The 19,457-nt window shown below is 39.4% G+C and overlaps 1 protein-coding gene across 19 annotated transcripts in view; it reads left to right on the top strand.

The window, feature by feature from the left end:
* CELF1 (CUGBP Elav-like family member 1) overlaps positions 1–19,457 on the top strand; it is a 68,071-nt gene that overhangs the window by 24,799 nt on the left and 23,815 nt on the right. For 10 of the 19 annotated variants that reach the window (XR_010070694.1, XR_010070693.1, XM_063332063.1 and 7 more), the window contains 7 exons: positions 9,038–9,225; positions 10,010–10,092; positions 10,507–10,555; positions 14,637–14,771; positions 14,956–15,035; positions 15,429–15,590; positions 16,912–16,993. Coding sequence is in view for 17 of the 19 variants with exons in the window: in XM_063332063.1 (XP_063188133.1) it covers positions 9,048–9,225; positions 10,010–10,092; positions 10,507–10,555; positions 14,637–14,771; positions 14,956–15,035; positions 15,429–15,590; positions 16,912–16,993 (769 nt within the window). In the remaining 2 variants the exon portion in view is untranslated. The remainder of the gene's footprint in view (positions 1–9,037; positions 9,226–10,009; positions 10,093–10,506; positions 10,556–14,636; positions 14,772–14,955; positions 15,036–15,428; positions 15,591–16,911; positions 16,994–19,457) is intronic. The other 9 variants (XM_063332078.1, XM_063332077.1, XM_063332073.1 and 6 more) reach the window with 3 other exon arrangements.

Genomic DNA, 19,457 nt, shown 5'->3' with positions numbered 1-19,457 from the left:
ACTGATAATTCAGCTTCTGAGTTCTTGTTAGATCTCCTTTTACTAGCAGTTATTGGCAGAGCAGGACCTAGTTGTAGTTTTTGTGGCTTCTCAGATTTGAACAGATGTTGTAACCTGTTTCCTGGTAGATAAGCTCTCATATTGCAGAGCTACCGTCTGCCGTTTGGTGTAAGTTATCCTCATGAAGGAGCCAAATATTGAGTATACCACAGATTGAGTTTGTTCATCAGTTATGTGATGGCATATTGAAAGCAATTGCAAGACATTTTAAGAGGGGAAAGTGTGTACACTGGTTACTCTCTGTAACTTTTGCTGTTAACATCTGTAAATGCTGTAACATTTCCTGAAGTCCAGAAGTGTGTTTGGGGAGGGGTGTTTGGGTTTTTGTTGTGTAGGTTTTTTTTTGGGGGGGGGGTTGGGGATGGGTTTGTTGTTACTTACTAAAGCAATTGAATATATTGCTGATAACAGCTGAGCATTTTTAATTAGCATTTACCTAGTATCTCTATAGTTCAGTTCTTAAGTAGTTTTAACAGGACAACTGTTCTTTTTTTGCATAGTGCTTTTTGTTTTGTCCCAACACAAATGCATAGGTGTACTGCTCTTTGGAGTGTTCCAGACCTGTCTTTGCTATTCACAAAGGCTAATAATCTATAGTGTTTGTTTTCACCATAAGACTAACTCAGTGGTCTCTCGGTCTCTCTGTTTTCAACTCAGGACAACCTAACCTGTTGTGGTTTGTCTGGTAGCTTCTTCAGGGCCTCTTCGCAGTACTTGTCCAGTCTATTCTTGCACGCTTGTAAATTTATTGCACCTACACTATCCTGCCAACAAGGCGTTCCAAAAATCTACTACCCTTTGCATGAAATACCATCTCCTTTCCTCCTCAGAGCAGGAGTGCTGTTGTATCAGTCACTAAGACTTTTCCTTTCTTAGTTGTCATTTGAAAAGTTATTTTGGAGATACTAGCTGCTTGGGAAGATAATAGCCATGCACAACCTATTACAGTTGATATGTGCATTCACTTCATTGCTTGTTCTTTGAAATAAAAGCAAGAGGGACATCTAGACTGGCCAGACAAATAAACACGTGACAGGCAAAGCAGAACCGTTTGGCATCATGTTGGTATGTGGATAGTACTGTAGATATAAGTCTTCCTTACTTGTTTTTGCTGTTACATTAAAGTCAAAGATGTTTCTATCAGAGCATTAGTTGATTCCCGGACTTTACTGTTTGTACTTCCAGCAAAATGCTGGCTTTACGTCACTGGCCTGTCTAAAGACCTAGTGTTATAGACTGCTTTGCTGGAGCCTTTTGAAGTGTCTTTGCACTCATGCATGCAGCATGGGGAACAAACAGGAGGAACTGGATGCCTTCTGCAGTCTGTGCTCTAATCTAGAAGTATTTTGACTAATAGAAAGATACCCGCTACAGAGCGATCAGTTGGATTTTTATTGGCCTGTTTTTAAAGGAAGCAATGCACAAGCCTTATACTGTCATTTCTTCCTGAATACTTTTGTATCCACTGTCCGTATTCAAATAAATTTGTCAGAGCAGTAAATGTCTCAAGGCATTAAGTTCCTAATCATTTAGCATTAACTGAGGGGGGGGTCAAAACAGAACATTCAGCTCTTGACTTTTGCCCGTCGGTGTGCAAGTAGCTCTGAACTAGCCTGGCTATTGGCTTTGGTCTGCACAGCTAAACAGGTAGAAGTCAGTAAAGGATCTTGAGACTCATTGGATTATTGTACGGAGGTAAGACACATCTGTAGGAACAGCTCTTCTTAGTTCTGCTTTGGTATGTATTGGCATACTTGTGTTTAGGGTTACCTCTCTAGTGTATAGGTTTATTGTATAGCAAACAGTATTTTCAGTTCTCTGTATCCTAGGAAAGCATCACTGCATCCTGGTTTGTCCATGTGACGTGTGGAAATTAAGCAGCAAAGGGAAGCTGCTTGGATTTTTGCATCAGGTTGGTACAAAGCTTGGAACAGAGCCTTATTTTCTACCACAGCTTTCAGGGCCTTGATGCCTCTCTGAAGCAGGATATTCAAGCAATAGGTCTTTTCTGTCTAGCTTAGTTCAGAACCGTTTCATACAGGGGTTACTTACACAGGTATGGGACTTTATATACTGTTTTGCCACCTCATAATTCTGATCTCAGTTGCCACAGAGAAGCAGTCACTTTTGTGGTTTTAATCCAAACAATGTCTTCTCTGTCTATTTTCACATGAAGATTTTGCACTGGATGTGTTGATTTAGAAAGGTAAAAAGTTGTCCCTGGGGAACTTGAACTGCTGCACTGGACACAGTCTAGTTTGTGGTTTCCTTCTGACAATGTCTAGTAGACATTAGACAAATGGATCTAAAATCTTAATAATTATTGATTAGACTGTGTTTACAGATGAGATTACTTACTTGTTTCTTTCTAATGTCATCTAGAAGGTGGTAGTTCTTACGTGCAGTATTTTGATACATATAGTCCATGTGATATCTGTTTAAAAAAAAAAAAAAAAAAAACAAAAAACAAAATAGTTGGGATTTTTATATAAATCTATATCTATGCAGTAAATAGAAGTTTAAAAATATATCCCTGCAAGCATCCAGTTGTGCTCAAACCTTGACAACTTTTGACAGGATTGCAAAAGTCACCATCACTAACAATTTATTTTATCTCTTAATTTATTAAGAAGTGTTCCTTCTTACCACTTAGAAATCTGCCTTTGCTAGTCTCGTGCTTTACTTATATGAATATAGGAAACTACAGCTGCTTTGTGAATTGTATTAAGGTAGATCCTGTTTCAAGTGAATGTTGCATAGCAGTAAGAAGGCAGGAACAACAGAAAGAAAATTTTCAAAAGAGGCATATGAATTTGAGGAAGCCCGTAGACAATTTAGAAGAAAATATACCTTAATGTGTTTCTTATAAGCTTCACTGTTTAAAATTCATTAAAATAACAAATTTGTTCACTTGAGTGCAAAGTTTTATTTCCTTTTCCAGAAAAATAACCTAATTCCCTCATTTTAGAAAATAGGTTTTGTAAAATTGACTTTGAATCGTTTGTCTTTATTGTCAAATAAAAGGGTAAGTTTAGTTGATGCTTTATTTTTCCCTTTCTAAGAGTGCCTAGGCAGAGCAAACATCACCCTGTCAGCCAGAGAGGGATAGGTGACTTGCTGCTTCATCTGCTGGCAGAGAGCTGGGAGTCCTGGGGATTCTTCAGTCAGGCAAAAGTTAAGAATTCCTTCCTTTTGAGCTTTCACAGAATTAATTGGAGTAGAAGCTATGGGTAAGCAGGACTTTGTTCGCAAGTCAGAGAAGTAGGTCAAGACTGTAATGATTTATCTCAAACGTTGGTTTGGGGTTTTTTTGCCAGAAATATTTTGGGGGGGGGGAGGGGGAAGCTTATTATAAGCTATTTTTAGAATAAAATTTACTTACCTAATTTGTGAAAATCCATCTAGGTCTGGAGAGTAGGGAGGAATTAAATGCTGTCAGATAAATGTGTGAAAGAGCACCATGAAACTTTGCTATTTCTGAGATAAAAGTAATTGTTGTCCCCACCTAGCCTTTTTCTCCACCTGTAAACTTCTACAAAAATTTCATATAAATAAGAATGTTTTTCAGTTAATTTAATCTGAATTGTTGGCAGCCCAGAGCTTCATGTATTTTGATCGTAAATTCAACATTCTTAATGTGTCAGATTTGTCTATCCACAGTGCATAACTGTCATAGAGATTGGCAGAGGGAAGATACTGCAGCTTTGGCAACTAGGTAAGGGGCTTTTTGTATCCAGTGAGGCATGGGAAGACAGTTTGTATTTCAACATAGGCAGAAAACATTCTCACCACATGCTTACATGATCAACAATGAAACAACAAAATATTGACAACTAGTTACTGTATTTTGATGCATGTAACCTAGGGGTTATCTGTTTAAAAACAAAACTGCAATTCAGCAACACTGTAGGGATCTGGAGATGCACAGATAATAATACAAGGGGAAGTTTATTCTAGGACCTGTCTCCTTCAAAGCTTCACAGTGTCTGATTTCCCTATAGCCTGCATCCTTTCCCATAGTTTGCTCTCACCATCCCAGTAGTCCCTCAGCTTCAGATTTGTGTATGTTGTCTGAGGTTCAGACTGTATAAAATAAAAGATGGTATTATCGTTAGCTTTCAGAGTTAATTGCTCATTGAAATGAACAAGGCTTTCTTAGGAAAGAAAATAGGAAACAGGTTTTCTGTTTTGTGGGGTGTTGTGGGGTTTTTTTGTTGTTTTTTTTTTTTTTAAGGTTTTGTACCCCAGGATGGGATGCAATTCTGTACACTCAAAAAGAAAAGCAAAACTTTTAGCATTTATACTCTGCAATCTCTGGGGAGCATATATAGCAATATATTCTGCAGCATAATCTAGGGCTTCAGTGTTTTTTAATGTTCGTATTGTCAGATTAGCACCACATTTAAATGTGTAGCTACAGTCCATAGAGCTTGGAATTTCAGACATTGTTTCTATTATCCTTTGAATAGAAACAGTCAAAGAATGGATCTGGAAGCCAGCAGGAATTTGACATCTGAGCAAAAAATAAGTGTGTTTAGCTCTCTTATTTTTCTTTCTTTCTTTCTTTGTGATCAATGGCTGGGATGACTTTTGTGGGTTTTATAATTCCAAAGAAACACTGCTTCCCAATTTAATTCTTATTTCTGTATAGTAGTGAAACACCATTTTTTTCCACTTTGATATTTTCACAAGTGAAGTCCGTAAGTCTTTTAATTTCGATAGCTGATGCCTTCAGCTAAATAATGTTAAAACAAACCTGTTTGTACACTAGTATTTTGTCACTGAAATTGCCATCATTAGTGCAGAATTATGGTACCCTGGGACACTGAGTCCTGTCTAACATGCCTTCAGATTCGCCATTCTAGTATTGATTCTTCCTTTCTCCCAAATTGTATTTAGCAGCATGTGAAATATTTTTGGCACTGTTCATTACATGAAGTGAGAACATCACACGAGAAATTAGAGTAAGTATAACAAGAATTAAAAATTAATATGTAGCAGGATGCACAAAACCTGTGCATTTAATTATCAAAGCCAGTAGACTGAATTTGACACGGAGTGTAACAGCATGACAATGCTGCAACTCGTTGCAGTTTGGTTTTAATGGAACAAGCAGATATGACTTCCATTTTGAGAAGCAGAGAGATGAGGGAAAGGGTGGGTGTAGAATCAAATCATAATGACTTAATGATTTTCTTCAGTAAGCTAATCAATCTCAGTAACCTTTTTAAAACCCATTTTCTAGAGTATGTGTTGCCAGCATTGTCTTTCATCGAACCTACAGTAGCATGGCTGCTGGGGTATTTTACTGGCTGCTTAGAAAAGCTAAAGATGACGGGAAGACCAGGAGGAATGAATTCTGGTCTTCATAGGTAAGACCAGAATTTACAGTGATGGTCTATAGATTTATGTGAACAGTGGCAAGAACCTCACCATATCTTCTGCTGTTCTAATGACATAAATCTGAAGTGTTTCTCTCTGTGGGCTCATTTTAGAGCAACCCATAAAGTGGGCTTCCGGCACAATTTAATATTTGAAGATGACGTGTTTGACACAACATGGTATTTTTCAAGTGGGAAGCCTGTAGGATATGTCTGAAGGTAGATATGAACAATTTATTGAAAGCTAATAAATTGACCTGTGCTCTCTAGTGCTTATTTGCATACTCTTAACAGTGGTGCTTAGCAGGTAGCTTCCACCTTTTTCTTTAAAGAATAAGCTTCCTTGCCTTTACCACGTAGTAAAAGCGTGCATGAAGTACTTACTGTGGAATAATGCATGTGCTAATAATGTGTGCTAAATTCATGTCCTCTCTTATTTTGCAGTAACATGCAGATCTCTTTGTATTGTGAGGCCTAACTCCTTTTAATAACCTTTTAATTAACCTCACTGTAGGCAGAAGATCAGAAATGTTTTTTCGTTCAGAGGTTGGAGATGCTTATTTATGAAGAAATAATTGACATGCTGTAACTGTGCAAGCATAAAGAAAGCTGTATGCACTGGCCCATCTAAATAACTGGAAGTACGTGTCGCAGTCATTGACAGACAAGAAGGAATTGCCACAGCATGCATTCCGTGATGCTCTAAGAGTTTATTTTGTGGTTGTATCAACCATATATGTAAGGCTTATCTGGATTCATGTTCAACTTGAATTAATCATCCCTCCTGGAGTGCTTGGACACACCCAGCTGCGTCTGCAGCACTCACTCTCTGCAATCAAATATTTTTGCATCTCCCAATGCATCCGGTATTATCCAGTTTATCTCACCATTAGTTTGTGTATTGGAGGTCTGTATTGTGTGTATAAATACATATAAGCGTACCTCACATATAAATACACCTCTCAGTTCCTCGAGCAACATATTATTCCTGTTCCAATGATGAAGCAGCTGAGGCATTCTGATCTGTGTTTTCAAAGATTATAAAACAGTTTTCATCAAATCACTGTTTTTCCTATTCTTTATCATCTGTAGGCTCTGTATATCTCTGGATTTATAGATGCATGATGGGCAAAGTATTGTTTCTGGAACTATGTTATGTTTTGCTCCTATAAAAGGAGTATGTTTTGATGTTCTGTGGTAGTTAAGGAATTTTTCAGTAATCTTCTTAACTTTGGTTTTTTGGCAGGTTCAGGGAAACATTTTAGCCGGCATTTTTCTCCCTAGAAGTTAGGAGAGTGTCAAAAGTAGTGCACAAGGTGAAAAGAGTGAGATCAGCCATTTAAAATGTTTATGGTGAAGGAACCTCTTGACTTCACACCTTAATATTGGTGGTATGGGAAGTGTCTGTCTGAACCTCAGTGGTTCTCGGACTGCCATTTTGGGAGGCAAGGAGTTAGTTGGGGATGGAAAGACTGGAGTTTGTATTCTTTCTGCTCTGTTACCCATTGCTATCTTCATGGATCTGACACCCTGTTTATCTGACAGTGCACTCAGTACTGCTTCGCCAGGGAAAATTGCACAAAACAAGCCCAGTGCATCAGCATTTTCATTGTGTATCAAGCTGAGCCTCCCTTCACATGGTCACATCCCCTTTTTAATCTGGGATTCCATGTCCCTTTCCCAGTCCGGCCTGTTTCTGTGGTGTCTATTGCTGGTCTCCCTGAGCTTCTGTTTCTGTGGTTTGAGTGTTTTTTGTGTGGCTGAGTGTTAAGATCTGCAGGACTTTTGGAAGTGGCGTTGTTTGGGGCTTAGGCAATACACTGATTTAGTGTTAGTAGATTGTCACAGACTGAGGTGATGGCTGCGTTCAAGTTGGATTTTCTCCCAGAGATGATGGTGGACCATTGCTCCTTGAATGCTAGCCCTGTGTAAGTATTTTGTCTTCATGTCTAAGTTTATAACTAAAGTGATAGTTGGAATTGCTGTCTCTGAAGCCTCTGCTGTCTGATGCACTGCCCTTGACAGGGGGAGGAAAGAGATAGGAGAGCCTGCAGTTTGTTTTCTTGAAGAAATCCTAGTGGGCCTAGACAATTGATGTTGGATTCTGGATAGGGAAAATGATCTGATAATTTTGTGGATGAGGGCTAAGGAGGAATAAAGCTATTTGGCAGTACTGTTTAAAGTATGCCACAGGTGCTGATATTATAAAATCAGGCATTTAAATCAATTGTTGGGAGGACAGTTTCTGTTCGGCCCTACTAATGACTCCACACTAAACCTTTTAGTTAAGAATGAAAGATTCCTTGAATACTGTTGAGGTCATGTTAAGAGTTGGCCAGTTAACAGGAGCCATGCTATGCTTTTTAAGCTAGCCATGGCATAGAAGGCAGGGCTCAAATTTATTATTGGAAGAGGGTAAATGATTTCCAGTTGCTCTCAATTGGAGTGAAAAAACACTGAATGAAAAGAGGTGGTTTACCTCTTTGTAAAAGGTATTTGCTTTGGCTATTTGGAGCAGTGCTGACCCTTTCTGAGTGGAAAGGTAGAGAGGAGTAAAAGGATTTGTAATGATTCCTTTCCCTTCTAGTAAGAAGCTTTGTTGTTTCTGAGGTCTGTTCATACAGCTATAAAATCGTGAGCTTTCCCTGGCTTCAGTTTTTCCTTAGGCTCTGAACAGCAGTGTATTGAGGGGAAAAATTAACTAAACATTACCTGGTTTGGAATTTTTGTTATTATTTTTAAATTCTATTCATGCGGGAATATGATTGCAGATGGACAGTCAGAGGAACAGTGTTTACTGTAATGTGCAGTTAATAAGCCATTCAAAAACTATGTTTAAAGGAAAAAAAAACAGAGATTAAAGAGCCACGTACTCTGGGAGAAGGCCACCTGTATTCTTCAACAAAGAGTCTGGGGGTGGGGGGAATCATTGTATACTTACTATTCCACTCCCCATGTCCTTTCTAGATTATGCAGGGGTTGGTCAGCAATTTTAACCTACTAATGACTATAGCTACAATAGGATGTTGTTACAGTCAGTCTTCCAGAGATAGGTCCTTTGGTATACCAGGCCATGACTGTATCTTCACCCTGGGAAACAGTTCCCAGATAGTCACATTTAAAAGCAAAACAAAAAAATGTTATCCTCTCATTTTCAGTGGTCACTGATAACTTCAGTAGTCTGTGGGTAGACTGTGTTTAGGTTCCTTCCTGTTCTGGTTTCTTTTTCTGTAAAATTTTACATGGTTGAGCTAGTGATATTTTTCCGTCATCTCAATAGATTTGTGTCCTGAATCCCAGATGTTGACTAGGTTATAGAAATAAACGTTAAGAGAAGTTTTAAACAGCTGTGTAGAGCATTTGATTTCCAAGTACACAGCTTGCCAATGAACGTGAATGATGTTTCTGAATATTCTCTGGTATGCAGAACTAGAAATGTTCAAGAGTCTCTCTTTATATATATTTTAATTGTATACATTTATATATGTGTAGAAACTTTTTTTTTAATCTCACTGTAAGCATGTGTCTTCTGGCTGCAATAGTATCTATAATCTGTGGAAACAGATAAACCAGAAATTACTTCTTGTTTTTCATAGGTCAAAGAAAATGAATGGCACACTGGATCACCCAGACCAACCTGATCTAGATGCTATCAAGATGTTTGTGGGTCAAGTCCCACGGAGCTGGTGTGAGAAGGATCTAAGAGAACTTTTTGAACAGTATGGTGCTGTGTATGAAATCAATGTTTTGAGGGACAGGAGCCAAAACCCTCCTCAAAGCAAAGGTGAGAACTTCTGTACTTCTCATGTGAGACCTGGGTTCTCGGCTGATTTCACATAGTTATCTCAGCTGTTTGCTTATTCAAACATCCCTGTGTGTTGGAGCTCTGTGTGACCAGTATGCATGCAAGCCCAGTCTTTATAGTCTTTAAGTGAATGTGTCTAATTATGCTTGGACTGTGATGCAGTTACTAGCTGAACTGAGGAAAATAATAATTATTTTTTTTTAGAGCTTAGAAGTGATGGAGATGCTTGAAGAATATGGATTATAATTGCAAAGTATATTGTGTTGCTTCAGAGCATCATTGTGATGCTATGATATGATCAAAATATTGCTGGAATTGTCACTGTTTCAGATAAAATATAAAATTGAGGTCTTAGTCATTTGTGTACATCAAATCCTAACCAATTGCTGTACCTGGATTTGCAGTCCAGTTACATGCATTATCTTATTTCCTGTGGAACTATGTAAGTTTTTGGTACTAGCAAAGAATTGTTGAGTTTGATAATGGAAGTAGCCAACAATTATTTGGCAGATGTATCTAAATGTTTGTTTTAAAGGTGTATTGGTGATGTTGGGGTCAGTGCTGAATATATCCTTTTTTATTGCACTAAGAAATAGTCTTTTAAACAGTCACATTCAGCAGGACCTACCTATTTCACTGTCTAACCTGTTCCACTTGTCATATGTTTTGCATTGGATGGATAGAATTGGGACTTGCAATTTCTGTACAGCATGTCAAGATGCATAGTGTTCTTTCTTGGCTAGCATTTTTGTTCCAATTGCAGGGTGCTGTTTTGTTACATTTTATACCCGTAAAGCTGCACTAGAAGCACAGAATGCTCTTCACAACATGAAGATCCTCCCAGGGGTAAGAGTAGAACTATGCTTTCTTTGCAACTCCATAGTGTTATTCTGAGCTCTAGCACCACTGATGTATAAACATACATTATCTTGCCCTCAAATAATGTTTTAAAAGAACTATTCAAAACAGCAATGTAATGAGATATTTGTATAACAGATCTTAAGGGAATTTTGGAACATTTGAGAGAATAATATGGTAGTGAAGTGGGTGGGCATGGCTCCTGTAACGCTCTGTGAGGATGCATAATGGCATATCATTGGGAAAGTTTTTCTTTCTTCTAGAAATGTATGTATTGTTACATATGCGCTTCTGTAGAGGTAATTTAGGCTACCATTTCTTTCTTCCACAATTTTTATGGGATGTATTTCATACAGTATGCAGTGAATGCATCTAGGATTAAATAATCTTTTTACATTTCAGATGCACCATCCTATCCAGATGAAACCAGCTGACAGTGAAAAGAGTAATGGTAAGCTTTATTAGAGTCTGAGTTTGGTGGCATCATTTGTGCTAATAGGGAAGCTTGAGGATTTTCCTTTTGTTGAACAGCTTGTGATGAGGTCTGCTTGAATTGGAGACCTGATTTTTTTTTTTTTAAGAAAAATTAAAAAAAAGGTGTGTTTACAATATAGTAGGTAGTGTAAGTGATGTCTCTAAAATTCCATGACTCAGTATCTCCCACTGCTGCTGCTTGTGATAGAAGCATGTTGTCAATTAGGGAAACATCCAGTGAGTTCTTCTTTGTACTAAGGTGATTTAAATCTTTGTTGGGGACGTGGACAGTGGGATCGAGTGCACCCTCAGCAAGTTTGCAGATGGTGCCAGGCTGAGTGCTGTGGTTAATACCCTGGAGGGAAGGGATGCCATCTAAAGGCACCTTGACAGGCTAGAGAGGCGGGCCCATGTGAACCTCGTGAAGTTCAACAAGGCCAAGTGCAAGATCTGGCACATGAGTCAGGGCAATCGTGAACATGGATACAGGCTGCGTGATGAAGGGATTGAGAGCAGCCCTGCAGAGAAGGACTTCAGAGTACTGGTGGATGGAAACTGAATATAAGCTGTCAATCTGTGCATGCAGCCCAGAAAGCTAGTTGTATCCTGGGCTGCATCAAAAGAAGGGCTAACAGGTCAAGGGAGGTGATTCTGCCATTCTGTTCCGCTCTCATACTCACCTGGAGTGCTATGTTCAGCTCTGGGGCCCCCAGCATAAGACAGACATGGCCCTTGGAGGTCAGTGACTAGTGGTGTTCCCCAGGGGTCAGTACTGGGTCCAGTCCTCTTCAATATATTCATCAATGACCTGGATGAGAGGATAGAGTGCACCCTCAGCAAGTTTGCTGATGACACAAAGCTGGGGTGGGGGGTGGCTGACACACCGGAAGGCTGTGCCACCATACAGAGAGACCTAGACAGGTTGGAGATTTGGGCAGAGAGGAACCTTATGAAATTCAACAAGGGCAAGTGTAGGGTGCTGCACCTGGGGAGGAATAACCCCATGCACCAGTACAGGTTGGGGGCTGACCTGCTGGAGAGCAGCTCGGGGGAAAGAGACCTGGGAGTCCTGGTGGACAACAGGATGACCATAAGCCAGCAATGTGCCCTTGTGGCCAAGAAGGCCAATGGCATCCTGGGATGCATCCAGAAGAGTATGTCCAGCAGGCTGAGGGAGGTCATCCTCCCCCTCTACTCTGCCTTGGTGAGGCTGCACCTGGAGTACTGTGTCCAGTTCTGGGCTCCCCGGTTCAAGAAGGACAGGGAACTGCTGGAGAGGCTGCAGCAAAGGGCTACCAAGATGATTAGGGGACTGGAACACCTCTCTTGTGAAGAAAGGCTGAGGGATTTGGGTCTCTTCAGTCTGGAAAAAAGACGGCTGAGGGGGGACCTTATCAACACTTTTAAATACTTCAAGGGTGGGTGTCAGGAGGATGGGGCCAGGCTCTTTTCAGTGGTGCCCAGCAACAGGACAAGAAGTAATGGATGTGTTCCTGTGCAACCTGCTCTAAGATGACCCTGCTCTGGCAGGGGGGTTGGACTAGATGATCTCCAGGGGTCCCTTCCAACCCTATGATTCTATGACCTGCTTGAGCAGGTCCAGAGGAGGGCCATGAAGATGATTGGGTGCTGGAGCACCTCCCCTATGAGGACAGGCTCAGAGAATTGGGGTTGTTTAGCCTGTAGAAGCAAAGGCACTAGGGAGACCTTGTTGCGGCCTTCCAGTACTTAAAGGGGGCCTGCAGGAAAGATGGGGAAGGATTCTCTGTCAGGGAGTGTAGTGGTAGGAAAATGGGTAACGGTTTTAAACTGAAGGAGGGTAAATTTAGATTAGATGTTAGGAAGAAATTCTTTACTGGAACATGATGCCCAGAGAGGTTGTGGATGCCCCCTTACCAGAAGTGTTCAAGGCCACTTCACCACCTTCAAGGTTGGGTGGGGCTTTGAGCAATCTGGTCTGGTGGAAGGTATCCCTCCCTATGGCAGGGGCTGGGAATTAGATGATCTGTAAGGTCTTTTCCAGTTCAAACTGTTCTATGATTCTGTGAAATCTCAAAATGGTTTTTTGAGTCCTTGACCAAATTGAAGCAAAACCTGTTGCAACTACAGTGGGAGTCAAAACTTCTTGTAGTTTACAAGGGAGATTGAGAATTCACAACAGATCAGTAGATAAAAAACCTGAATATTTCTGCAGATTGGATATTTCAGGTGGGTTAAGACATTTAGCATCTACAGTTGGGTAAATGATCATTTATCCATGTATTTCCATGTGGAGCTGATATATGTACATATGTACATGCTCAATCTGTGTGTGTCTATATATATTGCTCCAAGATAAGCAAAGAAAGTGTTTATCGTTATATAGTTTCAGCCTTTCTAGGCTTGGCTGAATTTTACTTTCTTCATTTGCCATAGTTACTATAAAATTAGTGTTGCATCATGGAGAATATAATCCTGGTTCCAGAAAACTTACATCTTGAAATAATTGAAAACAGAAGATGAGATAACATATAGTAGGAGTAATTGCACCTGCAGATTCCTCCATGTGTATACAGAATATGTTTATGTGTAAATATATCTAGAAAGCAGTAATGCTTTTGAAGTATTGTTGGGAGAACAAAATAGGTTCTCTAAACTGAAATTGATCTTGCATTATACATGCACACACAGATATCCTGGGAAAATTATCAAAAAGGAAAAAAGTATTTAATGGAATTTTAGGGTGACAGTTCTGAGGCTATTATATAATTATATGAGTTTTAGTAAAAGTTGTAGGTGAAAATACAAATAAGAAAGCATCAGTTAAAAATATTTTGACTTGCCTTTTGTAAAAGGGATTTTGAATCTCTTGAACTAAAATAGACTGAAAAAGGATTTGAAAGCAGCTTTCTGTTTGAAGAGCTTGGAAGTGGACTGGGTACAATATTAACATTTACCAGTCAGAGTTATGTCAGCTGGAATAGTTTGGAACTTTCCTCTTCAACACCATAGAAGACTCAGCAAGTAAGTTGTTTTCCCCACACCGTGGCACTAAATAGGAGATTTTCTGTCTTGAAGCTTCAAATTGTGCCACAGCCTTCATCATATTATATTTTATATCGTGCTGAATGTTGTATTTGCAAACTGTTTTTATTTCCAAATGGTATTCTGCATAACTTGCTTCATCCTTTAAAAGCAAGTATTTCAGAGGTGATTATCATCCTTAAATAAGTAAAACGAGAGGTATAAAGTTCTGCTCTGGATTCGAATTTACCCCACTCCCTTAAGTGTCCTTAAACTGACTTTAGTAACCACTAACTGAGAAGTTAAGAGAAATGTCTTTATGGACCATTTATTTTAAAATAGTCTGCACACTGAAAGGTATTCTTCAACTCTAATGTGTCTAGTACCATCAGTATTTAGAGGCAAGATACAGTAGCACACAGTCCATCGTTCTGATTTGAGGTGTTATTTTCATGCTTTTGGTACAGATGAGAATGGATGAATCTGAAACAGAGCTAAAACTGTTCTGTTTTAGCAACTGCTATAGCTTGCACTGTTGAGACAGGAGCATGAGGAAATAGATCTAAATTTAAGTGATTGGCATGATAAGGAGGCTAGAAAGAAGCTTTCTGCAGCTCACTTGCTTGTTTAGATACAGTTAGGTATGTTGGTAGTCTAAAGGTAGAAAAGACAGAGGAGAGGGAATTAAAATAGTCCAATAAAATACATACAAGTCTTCTCTCACTCACCGTGAACTGAACGTAGGAGATACAAGGAAATGCTGAATCTGGTATATTTTTCCTTTCCTTACGTTCTTGCAGTTCGCAGGCTTGCAAGGGAGAACAGTCAGCAAAATGTAAACATAAAACATCATAAAACAGGCATCCTTTAAGTTCATTGGGGTATCTCATATGCATACTCTTAAACTGAAGACGTTCCATTGTTGGGAATCTGGTTTTGACAAGCCCCTACCCTAAATACAAGGGAAGTAACTGCATTTGATGGAGAAGACTTGACAAAATAAGATCTAGTAAGTGCATATTTGCTGGTAATACTCTTATCCTTTGATTTCTTAGCAGTAGAAGATAGGAAGTTGTTTATTGGAATGATATCCAAGAAGTGCAATGAAAATGATATCCGAGTGATGTTCTCCCCTTTTGGGCAGATTGAAGAATGCAGGATATTACGGGGCCCAGATGGCCTGAGCCGAGGTAAGCAGGAAGCTTTTCTGACGGTTCAAGGTTCTCTGCTGGATGCTGTCTTTTGCAACTCAGCTCTTTCTGTGATCCCGCTCCACCACCCCCAACCCTGCCCCATAGGCATTTTCATTTCTTTATTCATCCCACTAATTGCAGATGTAGCGAATGACTCGGTTCCTTTTTGTTCTTTCCCCAGGTTGTGCGTTTGTGACTTTTACAACAAGAGCCATGGCACAAACAGCAATCAAAGCAATGCACCAAGCACAAACCATGGAGGTAAACCAAGTTAGTGGGTGTCAGGAGAAGATGTAGTCTTTCAGGCAGTCACTATGGAGTTTGGAGAACTAGAGAGCAGAGAAAAGGATGTGTGTTTCTTCGCAAATACTACTCCTGGACGTTTGTTTGTTCTGCTCCTGTTTTTAGAGCTCAAGATAGAAACTTCATCTTCAGAGAAAATACCGAAATATAAAATAGTATCAAAAGCAAATGAGATTTTTGTACCTTTAATGAAACATGCTGTTTGAATATATATATATATATATATATATATATGTATGTATGGAAGTCAGGGGAGGGGAGGGGAATGCTTCCAGTGACTGGGTCTTAATGCAGTATTTTTGTGACCGCTGGGGATAGCAAGTATGTAATTGTTTGAATTGCTCTTTGCAGGGTTGCTCTTCTCCCATTGTGGTAAAATTTGCAGACACACAGAAGGACAAAGAGCAGAAGCGAATTGCTCAGCAACTCCAGCAACAAATGCAACAGATCAGTGCTGCCTCAGTATGGGGAAACCTGGCTGGTCTCAACACACTTGGACCCCAATACTTAGCAGTGAGTTTCTAATTTGGGTTCTTTTCGTCTCTTCAGGGGCTACAGCATCTGTCTTGTAGTTTTTAATGTATTCATTTTTAGAGGGCTGTTGATAGATAGGAGCAGGGTTCTTAATCCCCATTTTGTGGATGAGGAGGCTGAAATTAAGTTATTTAAGTGAGGATTTCAACCCCAGTCGCTGTAGCCCTGACTACTGAAACTTTTTTTTTTCTCCTGTCTTCTGTAGAATGACTTTGTGCTGGGAAGATTTTCTTCTTATGTTATGGCCTCACTGTTTACCCATATAAATGCCCTTTTCATGTTTATCTGATGACATAGGTCTTGTATTCCTCTTCCATTTTTCCTTTTTTAGCCTTTATTTCTCTCATCCCCTTTCAGTGAAACCCAGAACAGTATTTGGTGCTGTCCAAATAGAAAAAGTGATTGGTATGGAAGCACCAGGCAGCTGACTGTGCACAGAAAAAAAAAAAAACCCACAGAAAATAGAGAGAAACTACTCTCTCTAGCAAAAATGGTGCAACAGCAGGTAGTTTGTTTGTAGTTGATTTTGCTGGGTCCCTAAAGGGTGAACCTGTCATAAACTGATGTGCTCTGGCTCAGGTTGCCAGAATAGCTATGAGAACTGTATTCATGCAATATAAAGTCTAGGGAACAGAAAGGGAAAATTTCATCTCATTCTTGGTATGGTGTACTGTTCAAGTGGGGGCATTCTCTCTTTTGCCACTGATTTAGGTTTGGTAGGTTAGAATTTTTTACAACACCACCTTGTTAATGGAGACAGGAATAGGAAATCCCTCTAAATAGCTTCTGAGCTGAGGCTTGAAATTTGTCTGCTGTGCTTAAGGAAAGTGGAGGGGGCTCTCTCGGTGGCTCTTTGATTTTGGTATGGCATTTGCCATTTATCCTGTGCTGGCAACGTCAGCTGTTAAGTCTGGCTTGACTATCCTTGGTCTGTCCTTAAGGGTAGCAGTCCTGCCTGAGGTGCTTTGAATAGGAGTTCTTTCTCACTACTGATTCTACTGTTTTTGTCTTGGTGTATTAGCTATAAACTTCCCTCAACTTTGATTGTGTTGAGTGAGGAAAGCACTGTGCTGTTGCTTTGGCTGCAACATGATGCATGGGCCATGTGGATTTTCACTATGGCGGTGCTCTGGCTGTACTGTTTAAGGGGAATTTTCTTTATGCTTTGCTACAATGTGGTGCATGGGCAGTGGGAATTCCCTTTGTGACGGCGCTCTGGCTGTGGTGTGATGCAGTTTCTCCCAGAAGCGGAGCCAGCCCTCACTCTCACTCTTGTTTTGTTTTTTGGTGTAATGTCTAGCTTTATTTGCAGCTCCTTCAGCAGACAGCAGCTGCGTCATCTGGGAACCTGAACACATTGAGCAGCCTCCACCCAATGGGAGGTGAGTTTTTGCCACTAGAAGACAAAATCAGTGCCAAAGAAAAGAGGAGGAGGGTAGAGAAAGTGGCCAAAAGGCTGTAGACACATTAACCTCATTTGAAATAAGTAGTCCTGAGTTTACCCACCTTTGGAATGGCAGGAATACTCTGCTACAAGTGTGGATGTTCCTTCTTAATCTTAGTTAGCCATTGTCCCCAAGGTAAGTTGTGGTATGCTGGTAATCTCCTCTACCTCTGGCATTTAAAATCATCCTCCCTTATGGGTACAACAAGATGGCTTTGGATATTTATTTTCATCCGAACAGGTGCATATGTGAAGTAATTGTTTTTGAAGTAAAAGCTAATGCGTTTGTTTCAGTGATAATGGACTCTTAAGTTTCCCGTTTAAAATTCTTTGTTCTTAAATATATCAAAGTCGAAAACGCAACGTTGGTAGGAATGTGCACTAGCCCTTCATTCAGGTTCTTTAATTCCTTCATTTGAACTACAATTGATTACACCATTGCTGTTAGGGAAAAATCAGCTTAATAGGTATGAGCCAAATTCCTTGCTGTGGACTGTTAGTCAGAATAGTCACTAAATATGGCAGCACTGGAGCTGCAAATTGATTGTCCTTTCTGTCTTCACAGTGCAGGGAATAATAAGACATATGTTAGTAACTCCAGTAGCTGCATTCTAAAAATCCTTCTGCTATAGTTTTGGTTTTAATACTGAACTTCTTAAGCCTTCAAAATTGCCTCTTGGAGTTTTACGGTAGTTCACAATGTTACATGCTCTGTCTGTGCAGAGGTTAATCTAAAAGTGTTACGAAAATAAAGTGGCTTTCTACATCTGAGCTGTGTTGGTACACCCATCAGTAACAATTGAAACTTTTGTAAAGTGTTACTGTTTTGATTGTAAGAGCTTTGATTTATACTTGAGGTTGATTCTAACCTTAACTACTTCTGTGTACTTTTTTCATGTTGAATCTCTTCAGACCTCTTAGATTTAAGACTCTTGCCAAAAGCAATTTTTTAAAAATGAATTTCACTAATATCCTGTGTGGTGGTGATCTATAATAGATCGTTATCTGTGTGATATTGTTTTCTCCCCCTCTTGTGTCTGTTTAAAAGCAAGTAGTAATAAAGGAGAAAAACAGTACAGCAGCTCATGTTAATTGTTACTACAGTAAGAACTGGGGAAGATGCTAACTAGCTGAGGTTGCCTTTGAAGTTTCCAGAGTAATTCTGTTTTCACTATTTAAAAAAAATCTTAAAAATTGGGAACTCAGACATATAAATAACATGTTGCATGGTGGTGTTTTGAAAGAATTATTTCAAGTCTGATTCTTCACAGAGAGAGTTTTAATTTCAAAGTTCTGTTAATATCTCAGCTGATCTCCTTTCTTGAAATTCATGGATAGAAAAATTAAGTAGGTAATTAGATTCCAAACTGTATCAGACTTTGTAGACAGAATTTAATCTTAACCCTGTTTGAAAGCAGATGGGAAAACAATGTGATGACAAGAGGACAGGTGCAGTGTGTACATGCCAAACTGCTTCAGAAAGAAAGCAAGCTGCTCTGTTCTTCACTAGCTCTAGCACTTGCACTTTTAACCCTCTGTAGCACAATAAAAACCAAAAATACAACTTTTTGGTTTTAAATTCATGCTTTTATGATACAGTGGCACCTTGATAATCTAAACAAAGGCAGAATCCTCTTGGTTCAGGCACTAAATGTGGTTAGGGAAACAGACCCTGTCACAAAGAGAAAACAATTAAAAAAGATTTAAAAAAGCCCAAATGAACTATGCTACAGGTAGTAGAAGTTTTTTACAAAATAAATTGTTTATACTGGTTTGTCACTTACATTTTTATGTTGTCTGTTTATATTCTTAGATTACAAAACTGGGATTTTAATTATTTGAGGTTGTGCTTTGTCACCAAATACTTACTAAGCATCCAAAAGATTAGGTGCCACATTTACCTAGGGTTTTTCGATGTTGTTATATGAATGGTGATTAATTTAATTTCAGTTTTAATTTTGTAAGGAAGAATTAGTAGGAATTGTCTGAAGTCGGATGAAAAGAGGAGGGAATTGTTAGAATAAGCAAAAGTAGAGACAAAAAAGGGAAATAAGGGAAGAGAGGCAAAATTGGAAGAATGGGGCTAGCCCACTAAAGGATGGCTAAAATACAGAATTCAGAAGATGATGGATATCAATGGTAATCCCATGGCAGGAAAGGAGGGTAAACCAGTGTTAGTACTGACCGAATGGTTTCATTAAAAAGCTATGACTGAAAAATTAAGGTGAGTCAGATAAGTAAATTGACCGTTAAAAATTCATCAACACAAGGATACCTTCCTCCTCCTACAGTATTCCTGAACGTTTACCCACAACATGCCTGATGTTTCCCATCTTCCTTACCACTTTTGTTTGACCAGATGACTAGCCTCCATTGTCTACGATCAGTACATTGTCTGATCT

Source organism: Chroicocephalus ridibundus, chromosome 4 (genome assembly GCF_963924245.1).
Source record: "Chroicocephalus ridibundus chromosome 4, bChrRid1.1, whole genome shotgun sequence".
Lineage (NCBI taxonomy): Eukaryota > Metazoa > Chordata > Aves > Charadriiformes > Laridae > Chroicocephalus > Chroicocephalus ridibundus.
The sequence above is the reverse complement of the archived record's forward strand: the minus strand, read 5'-3'. Positions and strand labels throughout refer to the sequence as shown.